The sequence below is a fragment of the Tyto alba genome, unplaced genomic scaffold, assembly GCF_018691265.1.
Source record: "Tyto alba isolate M040663 unplaced genomic scaffold, T.alba_DEE_v4.0 Super-Scaffold_19, whole genome shotgun sequence".
NCBI classification, from domain to species: domain Eukaryota; kingdom Metazoa; phylum Chordata; class Aves; order Strigiformes; family Tytonidae; genus Tyto; species Tyto alba.
Window position 1 is genome coordinate 5,153,598 of NW_024881281.1, and position 18,528 is coordinate 5,172,125.

The 18,528-nt window shown below is 52.1% G+C and overlaps 3 protein-coding genes across 8 annotated transcripts in view; 1 reads left to right on the top strand and 2 right to left on the bottom strand.

Moving 5' to 3' along the window:
• The window catches only part of SPECC1 (sperm antigen with calponin homology and coiled-coil domains 1), a 98,496-nt gene extending 93,439 nt beyond the window's left edge, over positions 1–5,057 (bottom strand). The window contains exon 1 of the mRNA XM_033004733.2: positions 5,043–5,057. The gene's annotated coding sequence lies outside the window, so the exon portion shown is untranslated. The remainder of the gene's footprint in view (positions 1–5,042) is intronic.
• Positions 5,058–5,339: 282 nt separating this feature from the next.
• Positions 5,340–9,055, top strand: TIMM22 (translocase of inner mitochondrial membrane 22). Its single transcript, XM_033004722.2, has 4 exons — positions 5,340–5,623; positions 6,061–6,257; positions 7,302–7,374; positions 8,447–9,055. Exons 1-4 carry the CDS (start codon positions 5,395–5,397, stop codon positions 8,521–8,523), a joined length of 576 nt encoding a protein of 191 aa, XP_032860613.2. The 5' UTR covers positions 5,340–5,394; the 3' UTR covers positions 8,524–9,055.
• A 1,199-nt stretch (positions 9,056–10,254) lies between these two features.
• Positions 10,255–18,528, bottom strand: part of ABR (ABR activator of RhoGEF and GTPase) — a 41,642-nt gene continuing 33,368 nt past the window's right edge. For 5 of the 6 annotated variants that reach the window (XM_042791428.1, XM_042791427.1, XM_042791429.1 and 2 more), the window contains 7 exons: positions 16,373–16,432; positions 16,127–16,236; positions 15,733–15,872; positions 15,103–15,237; positions 14,711–14,816; positions 12,853–13,000; positions 10,255–12,660 (listed from right to left, as the gene is read on the bottom strand). In XM_042791428.1, coding sequence (XP_042647362.1) covers positions 12,571–12,660; positions 12,853–13,000; positions 14,711–14,816; positions 15,103–15,237; positions 15,733–15,872; positions 16,127–16,236; positions 16,373–16,432 — 789 coding nt within the window. In that variant the 3' untranslated portion in view covers positions 10,255–12,570. The remainder of the gene's footprint in view (positions 12,661–12,852; positions 13,001–14,710; positions 14,817–15,102; positions 15,238–15,732; positions 15,873–16,126; positions 16,237–16,372; positions 16,433–18,528) is intronic. The other variant, XR_006165211.1, reaches the window with a different exon arrangement.

The following is an 18,528-nucleotide window of genomic DNA, read 5'->3' on the forward strand; positions in this document are numbered from 1 at the left end:
ACATTTTCCTATTCTTGCAGGAGCTTGCTGGCGAAGGCATGCTCTCCAGGGAAAGCTTGGTCTATCCCTGCCTGTGTAACTGTCCTCTATTCTCTGAGGACAGACTCCAGAATCAATCTGACTCCTTTCAGTACCATTAACGTTCACTGTTATCAAAACTAAGAAATATGTTATTTTTTCATCTTTGATTCTATATGTGATCTCATTCAAACCATGAGAACAACAGCCTAAACATTTTGCCCTGCTGTATCTCAGGGAGCTGGAAACCTTCTACCAGCAAGAAACTCTTACAGCAGTTACCATGGTGACATTGGTAATAGATATTTAAAAGCAGCTCACTCATAATCACATCTATTAGATATCAGGAGGCTTTAGTAAGAAAGACACAAAAAGCTTGAAACCAGGGGACCAACCAGGCTTAGCGATGGTGTAAGTGGACAAGAAATGTATGGAGAGAGATCTGCTTATACCAGCTGGACACAAAGGACTCCTGTTCAAATCTGAAATGGCACTGAAGCTTGCAGAATAAACTATTTTTAGTTAGTCATCTCAAAATTGGTTCTGAAAGCCTCATTTCAATAGTGGTAGCTCTATAAATCATTTCAGAGCAGTCACTGCCAGAAGTATAATAAAAAGCTGTGCTACAGCTCATCCCACATTAGAAACAGGCTAGTGGAAATTCCCTGGCCTACCAACATCACCTGGAGGGAATGCTTCCAGCAGAGCAACACCAGTGGCAGCTGTGGAAAACACCACTCTCTGCACCCACCCCACTGGCCTGACACCAGGGAACCGATGAGCCCCATTCCTGCAATGCAGCCACAGACTTGGCTCAAAAAGGACCTCGCCTCCTCATCCGGAGGGTTGGGTTGCTTAAGGAATACTGTCGCAATATTGCTTTTTAGATCATATTATGCAGTAAGGAAATTTTAATCTGGACAAATATGAAGGTCACTGAGTGGAAGAGGTATCTTTTGTTATATAAATGCTAAATAATTTATTTCTTTAGGTTCTAGTCTGTAGCGTTCCAGTCCACTGGAATGTAACGAAGATAATCTGCAGAATCAGATCTCTAGATATGAAGCCACTTCACCAAGTTCGCTAAGCCTATGTAACAGTCATCAAATTGAGATTTCCCTTCTCTTTTGGCTGCATATTTCCATGACAACTTTCCCCCAGTATCAACTTCTTTATATTGGAAAGGTCTCTCAAAAGAGAATTTAGGCTTCTATAGCAACAGCTAACATCCCTGGGAGATGATGATGTCTGAAACTTTATACAGATCTTTTTTTAGACCATGAGTTACAACACAAGTGCATTTCGAATTTCATAGGTGAAAACATAAGTATGTATAGTATTAGGGAAATTGTGAAGACGGGAAGGAGTAACTTGCTGAAGCAGGACAAACACAAAGAAACCACCTTACTTTTAAAAGGGGCATGCACTTTGAGATATAAAACGTTAAAGAGAGCAGGCAGGATCAAATCATCTTGAAAACCCACATCCTGCTCTTCTCAGAGTTACAGAACAGTCACAAGGAACAAGTCTGATGGTCCTAAAATGACATTTCATTGAAATAGGTCTCTCTGCAGTCTATCTTATATTGACCTAGAGGAAAAAAAAAAATCAAAAAAAAAAAACAGTGAGTCAGGATGCCTTTTCAGTTTTAACTCCCATATATCTGCCATCTAGCTACAATCTAGCCTTTTTTCAGTACTTTAGCTGTTTGCCATGGTAGGGGCAGTATTCTCCAACATGGAAAGCCTTGCTACCTCAGAAGAAAAAAATAACTTTACTCTCAAGCAAATAAATTGGTTAACCTCATATAAGCCAAGTACAGAAGTTAAAGCAACTTTCCTTCACTGAATTTAGCTATATTTCACAAAGCACTTCTCCAATACCCTTTCAAATCTAAAATTTTTTAAATAAACAAAAACCCCTACATTTACAACCTGAATGAGAAGTAGGAAAGCATCAGACTGGATATATATATAAGGAGACTATAGAATTAAAAGATTAAGTGTTGCTGTCAGAATCAGAGCCCAGCAGGTCCCAAAGCTCTTTTGTAGCCGCTGGAAGTCTCTTTGCTACATAAGAGGCAAGGTTGGCAGTGTGACCAACTGCAAAGCAGCCATACTTTATTCTGTTGGTGGTGTGACAGAAAGCTTTTCCTTTTTTCATTAGAATATCCACTAATTTATCCACTATTCCTTTCATTCCCCTAGATCATCACAGTTCTGGTAAGGGAAAAAAGGTTTAGACAGGTAGGCATGAGGCAAAAAGAATTACTTCTACCTTCAGCCCCTTCCTGCCCAGTTAGATAACTTCAGAAAAGACCTTGGAACTGGCAGCTTTACCAGAGTGCTGTGAAAACTTTTTTTTTTTAAAACAGCAATGCCAAAAATTACAGTCAAATACTATTCAAAACCTGGGAGCTCTACAACTAGGAGACATATGCAAAAACGGGATTTCAGACACAAAAACCACATTATTTCCAAGGTTTATCCTGTCTGGAGCATACTGAAGTGTGGGAGAAAGACTGAGTCACTGTAAAGGTCAAGTAAAATGCAATTATTTAATAACCCCATGTGCTGCCCTCTGCTGAAACAGACACTGAGCACGTTGGAGCATTGTGTCCATGGCAGGATGTAGAAAAACCTCATGATTATCTGCACCTAATGCTGTCATCACTCAGGAAAGAGGCACACTCACACGAAAATAAAGTATTTCATCTGGGACTAGGCAAAGCTAAAAATAGCCTAAGCTTTTACACTGGACTTGACAGCTCCAAGATGAAAGTGTGATTTCAGGGACAGCACTCAGACAGTAAGAGTGTGATGAAGAAAAAGGATCAAACACATCAGCTACACACATCTGCAATAACAAGGTTCAGAGTTTTATGAAAAAGAAACAGCTGAAAGTTTCATGTGAGCAACTTATTTATCAAAGATGTGTTGAACTCTCAGATTCACGCCCCAAGTCTTAATTCCCCATCTGATTTCGCTCACAGGAAAAATCTGTTCAGGCAGATGAGATTACTCAAATACTCAAGCACATGTATTTGTTCATATGTAGAACACAAAACAGCGTGAATGGAAAAAGAAGAAAACTAAACACCTAAGGGGGAAAAACATAACATTTATACATTCATATTAATAAATACAATTATTTTACATAATTAATAACATATTTATAAACAAATATATTATATTTACAAACAGTAACCCTTCATTTTCTCCAAAACCTGGGAACAGAGGAAAGAAAGTAAAAATAATATTCCAGCTATACATGTAAACTCTCAGTGCTCAGATTCCAAATCCAACATACCTTTTTTTCCCTTTATGCCTTTGGAAAATAGGCTTTGCAGTGTGACTTCAAGATCAGTTCAACTAGGTTATTTTGCATCAAGGAGAAGATTGAAATCTAAAGTTCTGGGTTCCTTAGGGATATCATCCTGCCAGCAAACTTCTCTACCTTGTAAAGATACTGACTTAGTAGATTTTACCAGTATGCTTTTCAACAGTTTCTGACCTTAATAAAATAATAATAATAAAAAAAAAGAAAATCAACAAACAAACAAAAAAGGGAGTTGAAGTGTGGAGAGGGAAGAGCACTGGACAGGTGGATCCTACTGATCCAGCCAGTAGAGGGCAGTGGAATTTAAGAGGAAAGTTGCTGAAAACAAACTTCGTATAATGAAACATTTGAAGTGGTAAACCCATAAATTTAAATTGTTGTTTAAACCTATGGATCCAGTCCTAAACTAAGAGAGAAGCAAGATAAAGTGCAAAGGATTAAACAAAAAAAAAAAAAATGTGATTACTTCATGATCTTTCATGATCTCTAAAGAGTTGCATTCCAGGGTATCAGGAAGATTTCATAATTAATTGTTTAAAAACAATGATTAAATCGTTTAAAAAATTTTCAATTATTGAAATACACTACTTCGAAGCATACTATTGAAACTATTGCAGCTATTTCTCAAGGGTTAAAAACCTATGGGTAACTTTTAAAATTAAAATAGAAAAAGATCAAAAAATAAGTCAAGAATGCTATTTTTAAGGCATACCTATCTTCACTTATACTGACCTGAACAGAAAACCAGTTCTAGTCCACAAGAACAAGAAAGGAGAACAGGCTAAAGGAAATGAAACACAAGCAAAGCACACAGAAGATTCCTAATATTCATATTATCTTGTTTACTGAGGGTGGAAAGCACCATTTCTCACCTCATCATCAAACAGAACAAGCACAGAAGAGCCAAGGTTTCTACGTGATTTGACACAAGCTAAGTTCGCATTTTGCAATGGAAAGACAGATTTTGGTTATTCTCTAAGCCCTTTTGAGATACACAGGTCCTGAAGTAAAACTGCCGCTTTACGCCAGAGGCAGCCAGGGTTTCCTCGAAAAAGCTACCGGAGGTGGCCTGATACTCTAGAGTTTTCACCTAGGCTGTGGAAAACACGGAAGAGCGGAGATATATTTTTTTGAGCTCTGACTAGGAGCTCGCACACGGAGGCTCGTCAGCTCTCACCTCAGAAGACGCTCGAAGGCGGTTGGGGCAAACCGCGGGCTGCGCGGGCTCCAGCCTCCCCACACGTACACCGGGCAGCCTGAACCGCCCTCCGCGGGGCGAGGGCTTCGGCAGGAGCTGGTCTCGGTACCCATCCCGGTAATTCACCGGAGGGCTGCCCTCGACCCGGCCACTTGAGAGTTGGAGTGGGGAGAGACCGCAACCGCCCGCCCCGTCGCGGGACCTGTTGCCCCTCAGACACCAGCGCAACCAGAAGTCAGCGGCGGGGAACGGCGGGAAGAAGCGGGGGGGGGGGAGGGGGGGGGCGGGAACGGGACGCCGCCGCTACACCTCAGAGCTTCCCGCTCCCTCCCCGCACCTCAGCCAGTGCAGAGGGACCCGGTCCCGCACTGCGACACCTCAGCCCTCTCCCCCGAGCCTGGGGCTGCCCCAAGCGAATCCGCCGGCCAGCCCCAGCCGGAACCGGAGCCGCAACGGGAGCCAGAGCCCGAGCCCGAGCCGCTCTCACCTGCCGCCGCCACCGCTCTCGAAGATGCTCCGGCAGCCGGAGCCCTCACCTCACCTGCAGCGCGGCTAACGGCCGCCAGGAGGCCAACGCGCAGCTCGCCGGGTAATGTAGTCCCCCTCCGCCCCAAGCGACCGCCAACCCCGATAGACGCCCCGCGGAGCCTGCTGGGAGTTGTAGTTCTCAGGGAGGGCGCTGCCGCCGGGCACGCTGGGATACGTAGTCACAGCGCGGCGGCCTCCCCCTCCCCCTCCCCCCAGCGGAACTACAGCTCCCGTGAGCCCCCGCGCGCCACCACCGCTTCCGGGAGCCGCGTTACCGGCGCCTCGAAGGGGCCGGGTGGCCGAGGCCGGTCATGGCGGCGGTGCCGCCGCCTTCCGCTCCGGGTGGCCCGGAGCCGCCTCCCCCGCCGCTGCAGTACAGCCTGCTGCTGCAGCATCTGGTGGGCGAGCAGCGGCGGCCCCGCGCCTGGGACCCCGCCGCTCTCGGCGGCATCCCCAGCCCGCCTAAAAGCGAGGAACAGAAGATGGTGGAGCGGGCCATGGAGAGCTGCGCCTTCAAAGCGGCGCTGGCCTGCGTGGGAGGTGCGGCGGGGGGTAGTTGAGGGAGCCCGGGGAGGCTGGAGGGACGGGGCGTTGAGGGGGAGCGGTGATCGGGGCAACTATCAGCGGAGGGGATCCCCGGAACCTCGGGAAAGGTGTGGATGGAGAAGAGGTTGGAGCACAGGGATGCCCGTGTTTCATTTTCCTTCCTCTAAGCCTTCTCCAGTGTCTGTCACAGGTCCCAGGGAGGGATCCCCGTCTGTTTTTCTCCCTTGCAAAAGAAGAGTCGCTCACAGCCTTTCCTCAGCACAGTCTGTGTGCAGCAGTGTCTGTAGGATCAAGAGACAGGCTGCTGTGTGCTTGCACTGCCCATTCCACGCTGCAGCGTTGACAGCAGGAGCAGCGGTGCTCTGGTGCCTGTGGAGAACATGCTGCTTGAATCCAGCCAAGGTTCATTTTATACTGTTTGTCTTTTACAGGATTTGTTCTAGGAGGTGCGTTTGGTGTCTTCACAGCTGGCATTGACACCAACGTTGGGTTTGATCCCAAGGATCCATATCGCACACCAACTGCAAAAGAGGTCCTCAAGGATATGGGGCAGCGAGGCATATCCTACGCGAAGAACTTTGCCATTGTGGGTGCTATGTTCTCCTGCACTGAATGTGTGGTAGAATCTGTGAGTAATAACTTCTTAAGCATTATGAAATGTTTTCTTGTACACTTAATAATCTCTTTTACTGCATCCAAATAAGTATGCATATCCCCTTTGTAATAGAGCAAGGGAGTAGGCTAGTTTTTTATGTTTCCTTTGGGCATCAAAGCCTTTCAGCCTTGAAACCTGTCTTCAGAAGTGCTGTTCTCTGACAGAATGAGCAGAAGAACATCCAATAGCGAAGCCCTTTTCAGTTTAAGTCCTGAATGTATTGACAAGTATAGGCATTACTTTTTAAAACCCTAGCTACAAGTACTTGTTGTTACTTTGAAACATTCACCTGCGAGTTGCAACATAGTAATTTGAGCATCTAAGAAATCCATATGCAGGAAGGGATCCTTTGATGAAAGTTCTTAAGTAACAGGCCTATTTTCCTTTGCCCCTACAGCAAGAAATGTCCTTGTGCAGCTCAGTGGTAAATCTATCATCCATGTTCTTAAATAGGAAAATTGGCCAGTTATGAATTTGAGTACTGCCTTTTAATTGAAAGACACAATTAGTTCTTAACTAAGAAGAAAAGTGTATCTGCTTGCACAATAGAGCGGAACAAAGAGATCTTTGCATTGATGAAAAACTAGTGTGCTCTGGCTATGGAAATAGTACATCTTTGTCAGCAAGGTGCTGTGGCTCCTGTCTGTGCTGAGAACCAGGCTTCATGGCAAGGCTCAGTGCTGCGCTTAGGTAGTTGTAAGTGCCTTTAAAATCTCTGAGCTGGTGCTAGTGCAGAGTGCTGCGTTCTGGGGGCTGTATCGGCTCACCTGGGAATCTTTGCCATAGCACTGCATTGCACCATATGGATTTGTCTTACATCTGGTGACCCGTTCCTTCCTCTTCTGGCCCTGCAAGTCTTAACGTTTGAGAGTGCAGGGGGCCATCTGCTGAGAGTAGAGGGGAAAACATCCACAGCTGTGAAGGGGCTGGAAGGTCACTTAATCTTTTTTGGTATTAGTACGGATGCCAAGTGTTTATTCTGTATTTACTTATTGACTCTGTTTTTTAATTCCACAGTATCGTGGAAAGTCAGACTGGAAGAATAGTGTTATTAGCGGCTGCATCACCGGAGGAGCAATCGGCTTCAGAGGTTGGTAGTGCCTGCTAGGAATTATTTCTGTGATAAGACTAATTTAGTTATGCAGTATGCAGTGTTTTTAATGGAACACACACCTACAAATCTCTGCATGGAGTTATGGCGATGTCAGCACAAGAGTGTACTCCAGACTGGCAGAACTGCACACTCTATTGCTTTCCTGTCAGCTTGAAAGGTATGGGTGGGTAGCGAGTGGTTGATCATACAGGACAGTGAGATTGGAGGAGAATCAACAGAATCGAATTGAAAAAAAAAAATCAAGAAATGGTGTTAGCTATCCACACTCTTCTGTCATGTCGTGGAGATGGAATCAAAAACTCTCTGAAACTACAGCTCTTGTGTTAACAGAGCTGTACTTCTATATACTTTTTCACTGGCAGTAGCTGTTAATTTGCACAGTGTGTAAAATGCTTTCCTTCTTTCTCACGTATCAATTTAAACAGCTGTAAAAGCTGTAAAAGAACTGGAGCACTGGGATTTTAGTCCAGCAGGCACTAGTAGGGACTCTGGAAAGCCTTGAGTGCTAACAACATCTGGAGAAAAGCCTCAAGTAGGAAGAGAGCTGCTCTGCTCATCAGAAATATCATTCTCTCACCTCTCCTTAAGAAAAAAAACTGTCCACAGACCATAGAAGAAAATAAAGTGCTACTGAAAGTGCTTCTAACTGAGCTTGTTGTGTCTGCCACTGACCTAACCTTCTTAGAGCTTTCACAGCAGTAGCTGCTCTTCCTATCCCTCCTTAGTCCAACAGCAAAGCCACTTGCAGCGCTCAGTTCAGAGCGCACTGAAGTCAGCAAACTGCCATTTTCTCTTCTGTCCCTTGCAGGGAGACTTTGCAACACAGCACCCAGCCAGTGTGCTGGGCTAGTCCAGCCATGGTAGTTTTAAATCCAGTGTGTGCCAGGTTCCCCCCCTCACCTTGGATAGTGGTAGTGCCAGTGTTCCCTGGTAGCAGACCACCAGGTTCCTGCAGGTGTAAGCTCTTCAAGCCAGCACAGTGTAAGCTAGTTCCTGGGAAGAAAAATATCTCCTATTTTGTCTCATTCCCACCCTTTTTGCATTGCAGCTGGTTTGAAGGCAGGGGTTATCGGCTGTGGTGGATTTGCTGCTTTCTCCGCTGCAATTGATTACTATCTACGGTAACAGCGGGATCCCTTGGGAGCAAGTTTCCCTTTAGTTCCAGTGCTGCTGCTAAGAGCCTGCATCACGTCAGAAGAACCATCAGGGTTACCTTTCCACTGCCTTTGGAGTCCTGACCAGTGCAAGCTGGATGGTGTTGGCCGCTTTTCCTGAATGACTAACAATAATCTGGCTCTGAGCCCTGGCGTGCTGCTTCAGGCAGACTTGTGGGAGTACGCGAGGATGGAGCCAGGCACAGTGAGCAGTATCTCCAAGATGGATCAGCTGACTGTCAGTTTCCAGGAAACAAGCCTGGACTCTGAGCTTTTTCGATCCTTTGGGTCTGATTTTGATTAAGGCTGTTGCTAGCATCAAAAGAGACAGGAGGACAATCTTCAAAAAGAAATGCAGTGATTTAGGTTACTGTGTATTTGAATGTGCCTCAAGTGTTTAACAGTTATCAGTTTGCAGCTTGCTACTCTGTTGGGGAGAGGTAAGATCCTGTGGAGAAATAAGTTTGTTCCAGGCTTTTCTTAAAATACCAGCTGAAGACAAACCACCATCTGTACAACTTGTCTTATTTCAAGTACAGAGATGAGAGCCAGATTTCTTTACCATGTCTTAAAGGGAAAAGCAAAAAAGAAATCCTTAGCCTTAGAACCATGTGGTTACTGGCAGATGAACAAAACAGTTTAAGGGGAAAAAAAAAGAGGTTGTTGCAGAAGTATAATTCTGTGTAGCCACTTGGCTAGCCTGATTTAACCTCGCTGTGGGAGTACAAATAATCTTGCTACTGCTTTAACTGCCACAGGCTCACACCATTAGTTCCAGCAGTTCGATAGTGAGACTAGAAAGCAGAGTTGTGAGAATAAACCACTGTTAGACAGATAACTAGGTGTTCACTTAGCACAGTCTGCTTCCCATCACATCCCCGAAACACTTCTGAGTGCTCCAGTCGTACACTGCGGGAAGTGTTATTTCTGCAGAACATTGGTACTGAATTCTAAGCACCTGTTCATTAGCTCATGGAGCTGCTCCCTTTTTGACTTGCATTCATATTAGCCCTCTCACTCTTCTAACCAAGCTCTGTTTGCAGACCTCAAGGGTCATTTTTATACTCAGAATAGTTCAGGCTCATTTTAACTTTCACTGAGCCACTCCGCAAGGGCAAACACCCACCCTCATCTTTTTGAGGCAGTGGGATTTCAGATGGAGTGCACACACCTAATAGGGCTTCTCCCACCCACTTCCCCTCCTTTGCATCCACGATTTGATATCCTATAACAGTGACAGCACTTAGCTTACCTGGAAGTGCAATACTAGCAGGGTGGTTTGGCTGATACTGTGGGCAGTGGCCAGACTGGAGGCATATTGTTTCCCATTCCCACATGGAAAGAAGTGGGGAGACAGCACCATGTGATCTATCAGATGAGGTTTCCAGATCGCCTGATGTCCCTTGCTGTGCCTGTTCAGTATCCTCAGGCCAGGAGCTGTGCAAGTCAGCTGAATTTTAAGCTTGAGTAATTCTGGGCTGAATCCAGGCTGGCTCCAGACAGTCCAGGTTTTTTCCTCCAGAATGCACTGAAATGCAAGGATGTAGCCCAAACCATAAGATGTCTCTTAAAAGATTGCCTGGCACAATGCCTGTGCTTATACCACTGGCTTGAAGTGCAACGAGAGAGATTTCCACAATAGAAAAAGAAGCTGTGATGCCAAGGTGATCAGTTAGTGCAAACAGCAACACCACAAGGCTCCTTTTGTGCAAATGTTGGGGCTTTGCATTTTTATTAACATTTTTTTTTTCTCCTCACATGGTTTACAGCCATTTAAAGTTTATAATCTACAGAAATTGAAACAGAACACAAACAAAAATATATCCTTAACAACTTTTGAAAGTCAAATATTAATTAACAGTTCTATTCTACCTGTAGCTGCAAGAGTCCACCCCCCTCTCTTCCTTCCTGTAGGGACAAGCAAAAGCCAGTCACGGGGATGGCCGCAGCCTGTTGTGCTGGGGCTGTGTGGACCGGGCCTCCAGCCATTGTCGCAGGGGGGATTTGGCTGTACAGAGTCTCCATCTGGAACGACAGTATCGTGGACAGAGACTTGGACACATGTAACAAATCAGACACACACAGAGGGATCTGTTGTGCAGTCAGATCTAAAACTCGGCCTCCTTACTGGGTCCAGGGCATAGACAGACGCCTGGTTATTTTCTGCAATGCTGTTTCCCTTCTGTTTAGCTGGTAGTCAAGAGGAGCAGGGTCTGGAGTGTGAGCCCTTTGGAGGGGGACTGAAAGACCTCCCCTCCTTTAGTTGCTTTGCTGGTGCAGGGCTGGCAGGTGCTGCCTTCCCTGGGGAGGTGGGCTTAGGACATACCTGGTGCATCGGTGGCAGTCAGCCGGGCTCTACCGGGAACAGTCTGTTAGTCGGGAAGGTAAAGGCAACGCCGCTGTTAGCAGGGCTACGCTTGGTCACTTCTCATCCATCTCCATTTGGCACAGGAGAGCACGGGGCCAACGCGATCGGGGAGGGGGGGCTTTTCCCACGAGAACACGGACTCGGCTCACAGAGCGAAAGGTTTCGTGTCCCAACAGGTACCAGCACCTACCTGTGAGTGTGGGAGGGTGGGGGACATACTGGGAGCCAGGCACTCGGGTGGCTGGAGCACAGCCTGGCAGTGAGCGCAAGCGTGCGGCTGTCCTGCCTTGGGACATGGTGTGACAACCCCAGCCATCAGCCTGGGGCTCAAGAACTGGAGCCACTAACTAAAACAGACCTGAGCTGGCTGGGCAAAGCTAACCCAGCACAACTGCTTTGTGAGAAAATAAAACGAAGCACTTCTGCCTTCAGTAGCGAGGGCCACGAAGTCTTTCCTCCTCCCATCCCTCTGCACTGGTTTCCAGTCTGGGTCACCATCCAGTTGCCGCAGAGCACTTGCCTCTGGCAGCCTGGCTGGCACAGAGCAGGGCCGTGTGCTGCCATTTGCCTGGGGCAGCCAAGGAGGGAAACAAAAACCTCCTCGTTCTCATGGCCATGGCAGGAACACCCGCTGCCCCGGCAGGCTCTGCCACAGGGCGCAGCCGGCATCAGCAACCCTCGCAGCAACACTGGGCTGACTGGGGTGTGTGTGCCTCGCTACGGCAGAGATACAGGCGTACTGCCATGGCTTGTTGGGGAAATTGTGGGATCCGTGTGCCCTGATGGGACCCCATTGGTGCCAGAGCACAGACCTGGGGTCAGCCTGTGGCGGAGGAAACAGACCCAACTGGCTGGCCATCCCTCAAACCTGTCGTGGATTGAGACCAGCACACCACCTCTCGCTCCAGCCTTGTGTGATGAGTTACCCCAAAACGCTACTTGGAGGCGAGGTACAGCGAGGGAAGTAACCACCACGCTACGTGCACACAGGCAAAGCACAGGATAAGGGCTGTTCAGGGGACTGGCCTGAAAGCACCCAGAAGAGACGTGGTGAGGTGGAAGCAGCACCCTGCTCCTACGCTCTCGTGGTCGCAGGTTTGCTTGGGCCAGGGCAGAATCCAGGCATGGGGTCCAACGTTTGCGCAGGCAGCAAGCCAAAGCTGAGCTGGTCGTCACCGTCACCAGGGAGGGAAGCCCGTGAGCTCCCAGCCTCTGAAGCGAGCCGGTGCTGCACATGCAGGCGTGGAGCAGGGGAGCCGGGCAGCGGAACAGGCACTCATGAGACGCTGCGGGCTTCGAGCTGGGCAAGACAAGGGGCTGCCTGGTAGGAGTGAGCGGGCAGACAGGAGTCCAGGAGAAAACTAGCCAAGGGGGAAGCCTGTGTCCACAGCCCTTGTCAGTCACTACCTCTTCCGTTGAACAAATATACATAAAAACAATTCTTGAACACAAGAAGGGACATAAGACACGACTACTTTACAGAGAGGCACGGCGCCTGGGGTGGGACCGGGCCACTGGTAGGCGATTGTACAGGAGCTGCAGGCGGCACCATCCTGGGTCCGGGCCGGTCTCCCTGGGGGGCTACGATCCAGTCCGTGTCCCCCAGCAGGGAACTGGGAGTGTTTGCAGCTGGTGCCTTCACCCTGCAGGCTACACGTCCGTGGAGAAGTAAAGTGTGTTGCGTTTCAGCTCAGTGAAGGAGATGGGAGGATGCTGCAGGTAGTAGAGAAGGACCTGGACCTGTAGTAGGCAAATGGGGGGGGTGTTAGGCCAGAAAGGGGCAGAGCCGCCACCTCCCATCTTGTCCCTGTGCAGCCACATCCAGCAAAGAGTGACAAATCTACCCAGATAGGCAGGTAAAAAATCCCTCCACTCCCCCCACCAGGGGTGCTGGTGTGGGCTGTGGCCCCCCGCTGCCAGCACGGCTCTTACCTGGGCCATCACATCGTGGGACCAGATGTCGGAGGCCAGGGTGAGGTGTCCCTTGCTCTCCCCCTCTGAGGGTCTCAGCAGTGTCGGCCCGAAGACTGTGGCCAGGTTGTGGAGTGACATCTTGTTGATAGGCTCCTTTTCAGCTACCCTGTGGGTTATGGGGAGAGACGGAGCGTGAGTTTAGGGGCAGTTCTCCCAGAGAGGGGCCAACGTGGGGGCGGGTCGAGGGCTGGTCTCCCTTCTCCCAACCCACCTGGGGCACCTCCGGCTTACCATTGCTCTTCACAGCCCGTGGCAAACGCAGGTGCAGGGCAGGGAGCTCTGCCCCCTTCACGGCCTCCGCTGGAGCCGCCGGGCCTGGCCGGGAGCCCTGGGTGTGATGTGGCAGCGACCAAGCCCTTGCTTGCTTATGTGCTGCGGGGCCTCCACCCTTCCCGAGCCCCGGCAGGGTATGAGGAGCTCCACACCAGCCCGTGCTTCCCCGCACCCACTCCCCCCCAAGGCTCCCTACCCTGCCGACCCTGTGGGACCCCAGCCAGCCTGCATTGAGGGAACCAGGGCCACAACATTGCCATGTTAGGAGGCAGCTGTGCTCGCCGGCACAGGCTGCACGGTTGAGCCCTGGCCAGGGGAGCAGATGTGGGAACTGGCTGTGCCCAGTTCTCAGGATGGAAATGGATTTTTCCTTCCCCACACCCCCTCCCCCAGCATCAATCACTTTTTCTGTTTGGTTTTAGCCAAACCAAAGGAAAAAAAAAAAAAAAAAAAAAAAAAAAGGCTTCATGATGCAAGTAACATGAGCTGTAAGCCCCAGTCCCAAACTCCTGGCCAGGTTCTGCATGCTGCACTGCCACTCTACCCACAGCCCCGTATCCTCCACGGGTTTCGGGCCCCCAGTGAGCCCCAGAACTGTCTGTCACCAGGTTTGGATGGGCTTCATCTGGGCCAAGATAAAGCCTGGCAAAAGACACATCGCTGCACTCGCCCAGGAATGAGCATCACAGGGCATCACCTGCAGCTTTGGGACATGCCCGCAGAGCTGACCGTCTCTGGGTCTTGACCACCCACTGCAGGCAAATTACAGGGATTTTTGCACCTTGTTTTGCAGGGGCTACTGCTGGACTGGCGGGAAGGGATGCGGCACTCAGTTTTTCTGCTAAGGGGGACGCTACACAGCTCCCAGTTGATTCCCTGTCCTGCGCCAAGGCCAGCTGCTCCCTGCAGAGATCTTGTCCAACCAGCTGCACACCGGCTGCGGCAGCCAAGAGCTGCATCTTGCCAGTGGACGTGTGCTCCCTGCAGAGCTGACCCGCATCAACGACCGGGCACTGCGGAGTCCCTGCACTGGCACTGTGGCCGGTGGCCTTGGGGTGCCGGAGGATGCTTTGTGGGGTAGAACAGCTCTAGGATCCCTCCAGCATCTTACAGGGCCCGTGGCGAGGAGCTGTGGGAAGCCAACACTGATAGCAGCCAAAGGGACTCATGGCATGCCAGGTCCCAGCCTGAACGGGACCCCAGTGAATGCACCAGAGCCCAGGGAGACAGAGTGGGTGGGACACACCTGGGGCTGCACCCTTTTCTGGGGGCTGGGAGAGGGGAAAGGGCCACTCTGCCACCTACCCAACACCGAGCTGCTGTTTCTGGCCCCGGCTGCCACCCGCAGCCCTGCTCTGCACCAGCACAGCACCATCTGCCTCCAGTTCAGGATCAGCCTGCGGCTGCGCAGGCACCCCAGGGATCAGACAGCAGCTCTAATTCCACTCATGACCCGTCCCCACGGCAAAGCGGCCAGACAGACCCATCCACACCTCCCGCCTGCGCCGGGCAGCCCCCCGGGAGCCGCAAGCCGAGCCGTTACCTTTTCAAGTGCTCCAGCAGGAAGAGGAAGGTGATGAGGTTGGGGTCAGGCAGCGAGCGGAGAAGGTGCATCATGCAGTTCTCCTTGGCAGCAGGATCCGAGAGGGCTGGAGACAAGGAGGGAGAGGGCTCAGGACAGGAGCTGGTGACATCTTGTGCAGCGGCAGGACCCACCGTGGCCAGATGCCTCCAAGCAGCCAGTGCATGAGCAGCCAGCCCAGAGCCCTGCGGAGCAGCACCACGAGCCCCAGGCTGGCCTGGAGCTGGCAAGGACAGCCAGGACCGAGTAGGCTGAGCTGGGAAGGACCCTCAAGAGTCTCCCATCCCGGAGCAGGTAATGCCAAACAGAGCCATGCTTGGGCATCGATCCCTTCCCCATCCCCGAGCCCTTACCAATCCCCTCCATGAAGGCGGGGTAGAGTCTGTCAGTGAGGAGGGGTTCAGGCAGCTCGCGGAAGTACAGCTTCAGTGTGCCGGCGATGGCATTGATGTCCATGTCACTCAGCATGACCAGGATGTCCTTATTATCTGTCCAGAGAGCACCCACATGTGACACCTCCTTCCCCTCTGGGTCTCAACCCCACGTGTCACCCCAGCTATCCAGGCAGGCTGCCAGGCAGAGGGCAGGGCCAGCATCGCCGGATCCACAGCCCCCTTTAGCCAGGCTGGGGCTGGGAAGAGCCGAGTGGTTCCCGCCTGGCTGGGCAACGGGATGTGGAACAATTTGCAAATCCATTTGCAACGTTGCCCTGACTCAGTGTCTCCCAGGAGCCAGCCAGGCGCGGCGGCAGCTCAGAGACACCAAGGCACAAACAAGGCTGGGACCTCTGGGCGTTTGCTTTGATGGTTACACCCTCCTCCTCGCCCCCAGCCCCTTCCTAGGCACACCAGAACATTTTGCACATGGGCAGTGCAATAACCAGACCCTGGGCTTGCAGGGCAGGGACCGGGGAGGGTCTCAGTGCCTGTGAACCCTCCCAGGGGAATGTGATACGAAGGGTGGACATCCCTCAGGACACTCACTTGCATCGAAGACGGCTTTCAGGGCCTGGATGTCAGTGGCAACACCAGAGATTCTGTAGATGCCAACCTCTTCGATGCCCCTCTTCTCCACCTCCTCGATGCACTGGCGCACGATGTAAGGCACCTTGGAGCGCTCACGCCTGGCTCGGAAAGCAGAGCTGTGAGCAAACATTCCCCGGGGGGACCCCGCAGCGGCCAGCCCAGCCCTGCAAACCCTGGGCTGGGGGCAGGACGAGCATGCCGAGTGGGAAGGATGGAGCTGGTGAAGGAACGAGCAAGTCCCCAGCAGAGAGCAACAGCTGAGCTCTCTGGTGTTGGTGGGAGTAAGGGGACATAGTGCAACCCCACACCCACAGAGACCAGAGCAGATCAGCCCCCACAGTCCTGCACGTACTTTGTCACGACGCTGATTTTGACCCCGAAGACGCCAGTCTGCTTTTTGGATGGGGTCCTCTTCAGGCTCATGTCTCTGCTTGTGAACTTCATGGAGAACTCCACCTTGATCTGTGGGAGATGGGGGGTGAGTCCCAGCAGCCCGGCCCCGGCCCATCACCTCTGTGTCGCATGAAGGCACGGCACAGCCCCGGGGAAGGGGCTGCAATCAGAGCGAGGGGCTGTGGGTCCTCACGGCCCTGCTTACCCCGTTCATCTCAATCACGTCCATGTGCCAGTTCTTTGTCTGCACGGCCTGTGGGTCCAGCTGTGAGAAGAGATGCTGTGTGAGTTCCGGAGGGACACAGCCTTATGCCAACCCCGCTGCCACCCAGCACGGCAGCACCCGAAGCCCCTGACCCACAGATGGTGTGGGGCACAGGACATGCTCTTCCCTGGCGACGCGTTGCCCGTGGGAGGAGGATGGAGAGGGGAAGGTCTGGGATCCCTCTGGCCATGCCCTGCAGCCGGGTGGGCTCAGCCTCCCATCCTGCCCCCGCCAAGCCCCTGCAAGGCAGTGCTTTAACCCACACCCGAGCGGCAAGAAATTTCCAAGAAATTAGAACTATTTCTGGCGGCAGATTGATGAAACAGAACTAGGGCAGTGTTTTCCATGCAGAAAAACAACATCTCCCCATAGCCAAGGCTATTTATAACCCCTGGGAATGACAGGCTCCGCTATTTCTGGCTTTGGGGCTAGCAGGGAACTTGACGATGCTGCTCTAGCACCCGGCTGCCATGGTGAGGTGCTGGCACTCCCAAGGCCCCGGCACGTGTTGCAGTGGGTGCCAGGCCCCAGGGTTGGGAAGAGGCGGGTGCAGTTGCCTTTTGGGGGCTTTTTGGATCCCAGCTGGTGGTATTGATCCAGCTTCATCGATCCCAGTAATGCATAGGGTGGGGAGCAGGGCAGAGCCCGGCACTAATGTCCCCTGGGGGAAGGGGATGGCATGGGGGAGCTGGCAGGGACTCCCAGGGCTGCAGGCAGGCAGCTGCCAGGCGAGGCTCACGCCAAGTGCACGGGGTCACTCCGCAAGGACATGGGAGTTTCCTACAGCTGCTGGGTTGGGAGATGCTCTGGGCGAGCACAAAGATGTCCAGAGCCGCTGCATCAGCCATGGAGATGCCGTTCCCCTGGCTCTGGCTGCCCGTGAAGCCACCACACCTCATGATGGGGGGAACCCATGCCCCTTATTGCACACCAAGACCCCATGCTCCCAAGGACAGGTTCAAGCTGCCCTGGCTCTTGGCATGGACGCAGCCCCGTGCCACGGTGAGCCCGAGCAGCTCCTCAGTGACTGCAGTGCCGCGGGAAACGCTGCATTCCCCAGCACAGCCCGGGAACGGCTCCTGACCCGGCGCACGGGAGAGCCTGGCAAGCACCACGCCACCTCCTCCCCGCCAACCCTGCGGCTGCTGGGAACAGACGCAGGGGGAGCAGGAGGAGGAGGAGGAAGGCTGCAGCTGCCCTGGGCTCCCGTGGGGCCCTGCAGCAGGTTTGGACACCAAGATCATGAGGCTGCAGCCAGACCGCCAGCCCTGCCGCTCCAACTTCCCCATGACCCACCCCCAGTGCTGCTGTGCACGCACCACGGTTAATACCAACCCAACACCGCCTGTCCCATGGGGCTTTCATCCCTTTTCCCCACACAGCCCGATCCCACTCAGGGCAGCATCCAACCCTGCGAGCCCCAGGCAGCAGCAGCAGCAGCAGCAGCAGTGAAACTCCTTGTCCCCCCAGCCAGGTCGGGAGCTGTGGGCCTCCCTGCTCTGCAGCGCGAATTTAATTGCAACCACCAAATACGCCTTCCTCATCCCTGTCCCCCGGGTCCACCCCCAGCTCCGATGGCCCTGGTAGCTCACATCTGGAAAGGCTTTAGCTAGGCTCTGAGGCAAGCGTTAATAAAAGCCAGGTTGGCTGCCGCCAGCGCTGTGGATCTTACCCTGAGCACGCCACCTCCCTGCAGCCACTTGACCCCAGTTGGGCAGAATCGTCCCCATCCAGCTCCCCGCAGCAGCCGGCATGGTCTCAAATTTGGGCTAGCTCAGCCGGTGCCACCGGCCCGAGCTCCCGTGCAGCTGGGGCAGGTCCCCGTGCACCCATGGGGCACCGGCTCCTCCAGCCCTGCCCGCTGGCACCCTGCGCAGCAGGCAGCACTGCCACACTGCCCACTCCCCTCAGCAAGCAAAGCCACGGCCGATGCTTCATCTCCAGGCGTGGGAGGACGGACGGGAGCATCCACCCACAGAGCCAGAGGCAGCTCCTGCCCACACAGTGCTGGCAAACACCCCGTCTCAGCTACCACCACCATCTCCTTCTCCTCCAAAGGGAGCTGCCTTGCTCCAGCACGACACGGGGACGTCCCA